This window comes from Kryptolebias marmoratus, linkage group LG2, assembly GCF_001649575.2.
Source record: "Kryptolebias marmoratus isolate JLee-2015 linkage group LG2, ASM164957v2, whole genome shotgun sequence".
Classification (NCBI taxonomy): domain Eukaryota; kingdom Metazoa; phylum Chordata; class Actinopteri; order Cyprinodontiformes; family Rivulidae; genus Kryptolebias; species Kryptolebias marmoratus.
Genome location: NC_051431.1, coordinates 1,324,173 through 1,333,937, shown reverse-complemented (window position 1 = coordinate 1,333,937; position 9,765 = coordinate 1,324,173). Strand labels below are relative to the sequence as shown.

General features: G+C 43.3%; 2 protein-coding genes across 2 annotated transcripts in view; one reads left to right on the top strand and one right to left on the bottom strand.

Moving 5' to 3' along the window:
- LOC108244676 (tyrosine-protein kinase receptor UFO) overlaps window positions 1–3,948 on the top strand; it is a 40,985-nt gene extending 37,037 nt beyond the window's left edge. Inside the window, exons 18-20 of the mRNA XM_017431070.2 lie at window positions 357–516; window positions 794–930; window positions 1,072–3,948. Of these exons, the coding sequence (XP_017286559.1) occupies window positions 357–516; window positions 794–930; window positions 1,072–1,531 (757 nt within the window). The 3' untranslated portion in view covers window positions 1,532–3,948. The remainder of the gene's footprint in view (window positions 1–356; window positions 517–793; window positions 931–1,071) is intronic.
- On the bottom strand, window positions 3,171–8,088 carry LOC108244677 (galectin-4). The gene is made up of 12 exons (XM_017431071.3): window positions 7,841–8,088; window positions 7,600–7,688; window positions 6,444–6,648; window positions 5,687–5,800; window positions 5,506–5,541; window positions 5,394–5,420; window positions 5,266–5,301; window positions 5,165–5,191; window positions 5,049–5,078; window positions 4,727–4,815; window positions 4,482–4,647; window positions 3,171–4,192 (listed from the first exon to the last, which is right to left on the bottom strand). Exons 1-12 carry the CDS (start codon window positions 7,925–7,927, stop codon window positions 4,049–4,051), a joined length of 1,050 nt encoding a protein of 349 aa, XP_017286560.1. The 5' UTR covers window positions 7,928–8,088; the 3' UTR covers window positions 3,171–4,048.
- Between the last annotated feature and the right edge of the window lie 1,677 nt (window positions 8,089–9,765).

Sequence of the window (9,765 nt, the reverse complement as noted above, 5' to 3'; positions counted from 1 at the left end):
GAAGGTCTAGATGTGACAGGAGGACAGAGGCAGAAGGTCCAGATGTGACAGGAGGACAGAGAAAGAAGGTCCAGATGTGTCAGGAGGACAGAGACAGAAGGTCCAGATGTGACAGGAGGACAGAGGCAGAAGGTCCAGATGTGACAGGAGGACTTGTGGATTTGTCCAGGAGGACAGGAGGATTTGTGGAGAAAATGTCTCTCATATTCTTTCTTTTCTTAGCCGTCATGCAGACGTTAAAGATCTTTTTTTTAAGAAGTAAAACTGCAGAGTTTCCTTAAAATAAAAGCTGATCTGATATAAAGGACCACAAACGCATCACTTCCAGTAACTCTGGTTTCTCTTTCGTCTCTCAGGTTAAATGAAAACATGAACGTTTGCGTTGCCGACTTCGGCCTCTCCAAGAAGATCTACAATGGGGACTACTACCGACAGGGCCGGATCTCCAAGATGCCCGTTAAATGGATCGCCATCGAAAGCTTGGCCGACCGAGTTTACACCACGAAGAGCGACGTGGTTAGTTTCATGCCAGGAAAAGCTTAGCTTATTTGAAGGATGCTCCGTTTTATTTAATCTTTGCTGTTTTCTTCTTAAATAGAAATAGAGAAACGGTATTTCATGCATATTTTAGTGTCCTAGGTGTCCGTCTTCATGAGAGTGAATGTTGATTTGGAAACTGTTGACATTCTTTTGACCAAAAACACACACAGAGCTGTGAAATTTATCTAAATGATATGTTCAAATAGTGGAGTTAAGTTTGAAAACTGTCTCTCTGAATCCTTTCCTTCTTTAGTGGTCGTTTGGAGTCACCATGTGGGAAATTGCCACTCGAGGGCAGACGCCTTACCCCGGGGTGGAAAACAGTGAGATTTATGATTATTTGAGACAAGGAAACCGTCTCAAACAGCCTCCAGACTGTCTGGACTCCATGTGAGTGTTGTCACCTTCCCTCATGAGTCCTCATGTCCGGAGTGCTTCTGTGTCTCTTAAATGTTCTTTTCTGAGCAGTTTCATGTTTTATGAAAGCAGAAGACAGTTGCATGATTCTGATCCTGTCTTCGTGCTCTGCAGCTACTCCTTGATGTTCTCCTGCTGGCTGCTGAGCCCGAAGGACCGTCCGTCCTTTGAGATCCTGCGCTGCGAGCTGGAAAAGGCCCTCGATGACCTGCCGGATCCCCAGGACCCAGACGAGATCCTTTACGTCAACATGGACGAGTCTCCCAGGGAGCTCGGGGCCGTCGGCGGCCGCGACCCCATCAGAGGTCCGTCACCTCTCTGCCTGAAGGGACTGGAGTCCGTGACCACGGCCGAGGTCCACCAGCCCAACCGCTACGTCCTCTGTCCGCGACACGAGACCAACCGGACCCTCTGTGAGTCCCTGGAGAGCCTGGACATGCCCGTGTCGTCCTCCACGGCCACGCTGCCTCTGCAGCCGTCCCGCCACGACACACCCAACCGCACGCCAACTCCCACCCTGACCTCCGAGCTGCTGGAGGACCGGGACAGGTCCAGGAAAATGCCCTGGCAGTGAACACATTCACTCTAAACTCACTGCCAACGTGGGCTGTCCAAGTCCAGGAACAAGACCCAGAGTCCTCAGAGTCCTCAGAGTCCTGCAGAGTGTTGCTACTGACTGCAAGAAGCACTGTGCCTCTCCAAACAGGTGTTTGCACAAAAGGTCTTCAAAGGAAGTAAAAGATTTGGATTTTCCTTTCATTAAAACCCCAACTTTTATATGACGAGCACATTTCCAAGTGAGTGTAGGGTTTCCACAGCCTCTCGGTACAATCAGAGAACTTTCTGGGCCTGTTCAGACTGTGCACTGAGAGCCACCTCAGGTGATTTGATTGTAAACGATCAGCTCTGATTGGGAGCGTTCACACCTGGCAGGTAAATGTGATGTCAGCGACCTGCTCTGTATGCAGACACACATTCAGGTATCTGAACTATATGATTGTTTTTAACACTGACACGGTTCAGATCCATCTGAGTCACATTTTAACACTCTTAATGAGCCTTATTACTTAAAACAGACACGACATGTGAGGAATAAATTATTATTGACTTAAAGCGTCAAAGAATGAAGCTTTAACCTGTAAAATAAAACCACAGTTAAAGCATCAGCTCTGACTTTAATTAGGTGAATATTAGAAAGTTTAACGCTGCTCAGATTGTATATTATAGGTTACAGTGACCACTGCGGGCCCAAAAACAATCAGAGCGAACTTAAACTGAAGAGAAACTCCTCCATACAACATCCTGAGATCCACTCTGATTAATACAATCCAGACATTTTTATTAGGATTCAGTCTGATAAACAATTTCCACGGATATCTGTTTAAACATCTTTGAATTACGATCAGCTGAGGCTTTTTTTTTTTTTTTTTTTACCCCAAAACATCCTGGAAACAGCTGTTCTGCTCATTCGGGGTCCGGTCAGTTCAGTAGGTCCGACAGCTCGGCTCAGGACGGATTATGTTCAGACTATCAAACCACCTCGGGAGGTTGATCTGAGCGAATACACCGTCAGAGCTCATCGAGGCCGTTCAGACCTGACGATGGCTTTTAGTGCCAGGTGTGAACAGGACCTGAGTCTCTTTAGCAATAAAACATTTCCTACTAACTCCATCCTGGAGGGGGATTAAGCTACAAAAACTAATCTCGTTTCAAACCTGTAACCAGCTCCGACACTGCCACAGACGGAACAAAGCGTCTCTCTTTAAGATTCATTTTAGGATAAACTTTTAACTTTTTAAAAACACCAAAAGCCTTTTTTTCCCCCCATGAAGTGTATCAGATGCTCCCGATGCGTTACAGAACTTCAAGAATGTTTCATTGCAGAAAAAAAAGGTAAAAGTCGTCTTTCAGAAAATCTGGAAAGTTTTCCCAAAAGCAAAATAAATCAAAGAAAACTAATGATGGAGAATTAAAAACCTGAGTCCATGAACTCCTGGAGTCCTTTTAGTTCTGCGTTGAGAGATTTACTGATTTCTGTGTCCAAACTGAAGAACCGGAGACTAAATCTGGATCTGAAGGTTCTGTTTAATTCATAAAGGTCCGGATAAAAGAGGTACAGGAAAAACAATGAGTTTGCTTTTATCTCAAGCACAGTGTTATTCCACATTTTGGGTTTTTATGCTGATTTTTGTGTTTGTACAACTTTGCACTAATTTTTTTTTTTATACAGTTGTTTATGAATTATATATTTTTTTGCGTTTTTGACTTTATTTGGTAAATTCTGCTGAAGCTCCTCATCGAAACGCCAGAGAACAAAGCCTGGGCGAAAACAGATCCTCCAGGTTTTTGTCTGTAAATAAGCAGAAGTTGGGAATCCTGATGTGAAAGCATCGTTCCTCTCTGGTCCTGGGAGTAAACGGGATCAGATCCGGGAACGTCGAGGAGGAAAACGCGGCAGCTGGAACCAAGTCACCAGCTGGAACTTTGCAACAAGCGTGCACTTATATTTTCTGTTTGTTTGTGTGTAAATAGTTGGTTTTAGTTTGGGGAGCAGAAAAAGTGCTGTGTTTCTTTGTAAGCATCAGAGGTACATAAAAAAAACATTTCCATGTAAAGATAAAGTTTGTTTTTGTTGACCAGCCTTCGGTACTGTTGTTTACGTGGTGAATTACAGAAAATGGTGCTGAAGAAACTCCTCATTTTTCCAAAACATCTTTCAGCAAGAACTGAAATTCTCATTTTTATGATTTAAGTCAGATCAGCCTTAAATTGAAGAATTTCACATCTTTACCAAGTGCCTTCAAAGAGCCAGTATTTTTACATTTTATAAATAATAATGTGTTTTTACTGTGTCTCTCTTGGTGTTTTATATTCTTTTTAAGGGAATATTGTTTTATAACTGCCTTTTTATGGTCACAGCCATGATTTGTAAGCATTTTTATACAGTTTCTACAATATTTTCGCAAAAGAAATAAAGAAAATTCAACAGCACCTCCTTTTGTGAGCCCTTCAGGCAGCTTTATTCTTATTTAATCAGACATCTTGTTGACAGGTTTATTCGACGAGTTAAGATGCAGAGTGGTGCGAGGAATCAGAATTGGATGTAGGAGATCTGAACGTCGCCTTCGATCTCCAGCTTGTCGATCTCACAGAAGGATGTTCGGTGGGAGAAGTCGAACAGATGCTGCTCGTTCACGAACACCTTAAACTTCTGGTTCCCACAACGAATCGACATCTGAGGACAAACCAGAAACTCAACCACAGAGAAAACCGGAGCAAGACGTGACACAGATCCTACCTGGGACTAACAGGTATGTTACATACTTGGTACTTGTTGCCTTATACTTACAGGGTGCGTACCTGGTACTTATCTGGTACTTAACCAGTACCCTTGTGAGTACAGGGTACATATGTTCACTTCATAATACAGCCTGGTGGTCACAGGTACCTGGTACGTACCTGGTACCTACAGGGACAAAGAAACCATCCAAACCAACCTAAAACTGGATGGGAACGTCTCTTACATCAAAGTACTGTCCCTCCATGAAGGGGTTCTTGCTGAGCTCTCGGTCCTCGGTGCCCCACTTCCCTCCAGTCCGGCTGTTTCTCACCACGACGCCTTCCTTCACTCTGGGGTTCATGTGGAAGGCGATGTCTTGGGATCGACTCACCACAAAGTTGAACCCCATTCTGCAACAGAAGGTGTGTGTCAGCTGTCGTTTGATGCAATGATTTCAGCTCTCACACACACACACACACACACACACACCTGGTGGCTCCATAAGGAACCATGCCTCTGATGATGATGGTCCTCTTAGGGTACATCCCTCCTGGGATCATATTGCGGTACGGCACAGGCTTAAAACACAGAAAACAACCTTTTACTTCATTTAACATTAACTGATTTGATAACGAATGTTTAGGCTGAGATTATTTATTTGTTTTTGTTTTTTGACATCATTTGTTCACTTTAACCAGAGATAGTTGATCTCTTAAATCTTAGTTGCTGATTTTTTTTGTGGGTCAGATCTGAAAAGTTTGGGAACCAATGATTTAAACAGCAAAATAAGTAGAAAACATGTTTTACTTACCGGGTTGTAGACTGGTTGTCCATCCATCCCCTACAACCAGATTCACAGATAGAAAATAAAATTAAATAAACAGAAAAAAGTGTGGAGATAAAGATGTCACTGAGCTGAGAGTTTACCGGCAGATGTGATCCTGGAAATCCTCCCTGTTTGGAAACATTTATCAGTGTTTAGTGTCGTTTTACCATTAAAAAGCCTGACTGGTTAAAGTATTTTTTACCCCGATGTTGCCTCCGGGGCATCCTGGATATCCTCCCTGCAGAGAAGCACAAGTTTCAGGCCCATTTATCAGATTATTGTACAGTAAATAAATGTGGCTTCATTTGAAAAAAGGAAGTATGTGTTCACCCCCATGTCACCTCCTGGATATCCTCCCTGTTGGAACGGGGTGAGCATGTAAATATGTGGAAGGGTTTTATTTTAGATTTAAAACTTTTGAAAACAACTAGGTTGGACTCACTCCAATTCCTCCTCCTACGCCACCATGACAGCCACCCTGGATATGAATTCAAAACAAATTATTCAGTGTTTTCAGGATAAACTGACCATAAACACCAAAGAGAGAAACATCTTCTCAAACTGAAATCTGCTTTTAGATTTATTCCCTCACTCATTTAGGAGCTTCAGGCTTCAGGACTCACCCCCATGATGTTAATCGTTTGGATGGAAACATCTCCTGAAACCTGGATGGAACGAACTCGCTCCACAGGCATACGGTGCGGAAACGTGAAGAAGTCCTTCCCGTTGACTTTAATCTGAAACAGAATCAGTCAAACATCAGTTACCCAGATCCAAACTACAGAGGAGGATTCTCTTACTTCCTCTTTACAATTCAGAAATCTGGAAAATCTGGGGATAAATGTTGAAACTCCAACATCCATCAGCTTCCTTCTCTAAAGCCCAACAGGAAGTTCAGACTTTTATTTTGTAACAACCTAAGGTGACAAAATGGCCGCGGTTTTGAGGTACAATCTGTAGATGTAGATTAAAGAGGTCCAAGATCAAAGGTGGCATGTGGTACCATGGTAACCACACATTTGGGTCTGTGGCTTTTAGGAGGACAGGAACGCGGAGTAAAAAGTAAGCCTCAAACAGTCGCTGCGTGAAAACTAGAAATTGTGTTGAGAACGCTCCTGACCTGGAAGTGACAGAAGCGTCGGGTCAACTCAGGTCATATTTGATGTGTTTGTGGTGTTTTATGTAGAAGATATGACAAGTTTAGAAGATTCGACTCCAATGGAGGTCAATGAGAGTTTGGGTGTGTGACCTTTGCCCTCTGGGAGGATTTGAGGTAAAACCATCAGTCCTACAGCAGAGACACGCCGGGTGATGATGACAGCTTAAACAACATCATCCCACTTAGTGTGTGTGTGTGTGTGTGCGTGTGTGTGTTGGAACCTGGTATCCCTGCGAGCTGATCGTGACGACCATTTCAAAGGTCTTGCCCTTGGAGAAGGGCATGCTGCGGATCTTCTCCTCCGACCCCCAGGACCCATCCTGACGGGAGTTGAAAACCACTTTGTCCCAGCCGTCGAAGCGAGGGTTGAAGTGCAGCGCGATGTCGCTGGACTCTGAGTCTCCACAGAGGAGGTTGATGAAGAACCTGTGAGACCCGACGTCAGAGCACCCGATGAGTTCGTTTGGAGACTAAACTGAGGAAGAGTAAACAGAGCGGGCGGAGCGCAGAAAAACCAAAGGATGTAATAAAAAGAGAAGCTGCCTTCCTCTGTGTGCTCTGTTAACAACCTGAGAAACATTTACATGAATTAAAGAGGCAGATGGGCGATAAAAGGTGAGATTACACAAGGTGGACCTCCATGTTCTCAGAGGTGACAGGTTTACAGTAAAGATAAAAAGTTTCACCAAACTGAACCTTTAAAACAGGTGCAGTATCTGGTGGGACCATCCCTTTAAAACAAATCGAGTTTTCTTGGTAGGTGTTTAAAACTGTCGCCTCCCAGAGAGAAGGTTGCAGGTTTGCTTCCCGCCCTGGAGCCTTTCTGGGTGGAGTTTACATGTTCTCCCTGTGCTTTACTCCGGTTTCCCCCCACAGACCAAAAAACGTGCAGGTTAGGTTCACTGGTAACTCTAAATCAGGGGTGGGGCAGTCCTGGTCCTTGAAGGCCACTATCCTATATGATTTACCTGTTTCCCTGCTCCAACACACCTGATTCATGATTAAATCACCTCTTCATGTTCTGCAGAAGCCTGTTAATCATCCACTGATTCAGATCAGGTAAGCTGGAGCAGAGGAACAAGGAAAACTTGCAGGACGGTGGCCCTCGAGGACCAAGTTTCATCTCAAATCTTTTAAAATATGTAAAAAATATGTCAGTCTTTGTAACGGATGACACCTTTTCACATTGTTCAGTGGAAATTCAGCTCCAAAATTTAGAATTTAAAATCTTTTAACTCTTTAATCCCTTTTAGTTGAAATCATTAAACATAAACCTCTCAACATACACGTTTAAACCACGAGTTAGAGATAAAACTTCTCCTCTGCTGTGATCAGGGATCGTTTTAAAGAAGAAAAATTAGGATTTTATGAAATCACCTGGTGATGTCTTTAGGCGTGGCGCCCTGGATGTAGATGGACACCCCGTCCCTCAGACCCCCATTAATGGGACCAAGATAAGGAATATTCTGCACAGAAATCATTCACTGAATTCAACATAAACTAACAAACCAGTCGCTGTTTGAGGACAGAATGAGTCTAAACGCTGACAGCATCATTTTAACACAATAAAGTATTAATACAGGAGCAGCCGGTGACTCAATCCTGAGCAGGTACTTACTGGGTGGTAAACGGGCTGATATCCTGCAGGAGCAACAAACATGGCAGCAGCTGGAGACGAGACGAAACCCCGATCCCTGCTGGACATCTCACCTTTTACAGGTGAGGAGGGAGGAGACCAAACCCAGAAAGCTCCGGGATGTTTGCTTTGGAGGAACTGAACCTTTGGCCCTGCAGAGGAGTGGCCCTCAGCTGAAGGGACGGCGTGTGTGGAGCAGCAACAAGGGTTTATTTCTCATCAAAGTTATAAAATAAAAACATCTCAGATCCATTTCTTTAACCATCGAATGTTTAGCTCCATCAGGAACTTTTACACTTTGAACTATTTAACTTGATATACAAAACATTTTCTTCATAAGTCTGTTCTCTTCAACATGTTGGCTCCATTTCTGTCTTCTTCAGCTAATTTTAGCTTTTAGCTACTGTTTGGTAACATATTTTAGCTTCTAGTTCAGTTAATTTATTCTAATTCAATGTCAGCAGTCAATTCAGATTTTTTTTTAGCTACAGATGAATTCATCAGAATATCCTGATTTTTGATCCTCACAATCAGCTGCAGCCAGATGTTTTCCACATCTGTGCAAAGTTTGAAAGTTTGTTATAAACCAGTAAAAGTTGTGATATTTCTCCTCTCAGGTGATGAAAACCAGCAGCTAAGCTAACACCAGCAGCTCCACACCCTTCTGATTAACGACTCTGACAAAAAGAAACAATCAGCCTTTATCCTCGGCTCAGGAAACCATCCAGATTTTCTTCTTTGGCAAACACTCTTTATTGAGACGGCAGGTTAGTTCAGGGAACGTTTGATAAACTAAACACGTGAGGCGGTGACAGAAACATCAATCCTTCAGAGAAGAAAAGCTGGCAGATTAAAGTTTGGGTGTTTCCTGATGAATCGGGACTTTATAGATGTTTACTTTTCATATCTGATGAAGACAAAGTTCAGGTAAAAACCCACCGACACCTGAGTGAAGGCTGATGTTAGGATTTCTTCCTGTGAGCTGAAAGCTTGACGTTCGGTAGGTAATCAGTTAAAGTTCATTTCTGTAGCACATTTTAAAGACAAAGAGCTGCACAAGGTTCAATTTAAATACTCTATTAAAGAGCTAAAAGAAGCAAAACATTAGCTAAAAGCTAAGAAGCTAAAAACAGAGCAAGCTAACAAAGATTTCAAACAGAAGAATGTCTCTGTAGGAATTAAATCATATATTAGATTTTTCTATGATGAAAATATTTGTAAACCAGAAGCAGGATCTGGATCATAATCTGGATCATAATCTGGATCAGCACCAGAATTTCCTGAACTGCATGCAGATCTGTTCTTTAGTTTTTACCTGATCTTTGCTGACAGACAGACAAACCAACGGACACTAAAAGGTCACATGTAGGAGCAGAGACGAGTTTTTAACGAAGGGGTTACCTTTGACCTTTGACCCCATGAACCTAGAAATCAACAGGCATCACCTTTGACCCATGAGGTGTCCAGCTGTGCAGTTTGACATCCTTACATTACTCTGCTGCAGAGTCAGAGCACCAGGTCAGTTGTGATGTTGACCTTTGACCCTGTCACCTTGAAATCAATAGGGATCACCCTTGACCCATGAAGTGTCCAGCTGCAGAGTTAGAGCATGGGCTGATCAGTGACCTTTGACCCGATCACCACCAAAATCTAAACTCTTCTTCCATGTTTGATGTTTCCAGACAGACAGAGAGACAGACAGACAGACAGAGAGAGAGAGACAGACAAAGAGAGAGACAGACAGACAGACAGAGAGAGACAGGCAGGCAGACAGGCAGACAGAGAGACAGACAGACAGACAGACAGAGAGACAGACAGACAGACAAACAGGCAGAGAGATACAGAGAGACAGACAGGCAGAGAGAGAGACAGACAGACAGAGAGAGAGAGACAGGCAGGCAGACAGG

Coding starts and splice junctions, on each gene's coding strand:
- LOC108244677 (XM_017431071.3), bottom strand. CDS start 7,927: ATGTCCAGCAGGGATCGGGGTTTCGTCTCGTCTCCAGCTGCTGCCATG. Junction 5,542..5,686: donor AAACGATTAACATCATGGGG/GTGAGTCCTGAA, acceptor ATTCATATCCAG/GGTGGCTGTCATGGTGGCGT. Junction 5,192..5,265: donor GCCCCGGAGGCAACATCGGG/GTAAAAAATACT, acceptor GTTTCCAAACAG/GGAGGATTTCCAGGATCACA.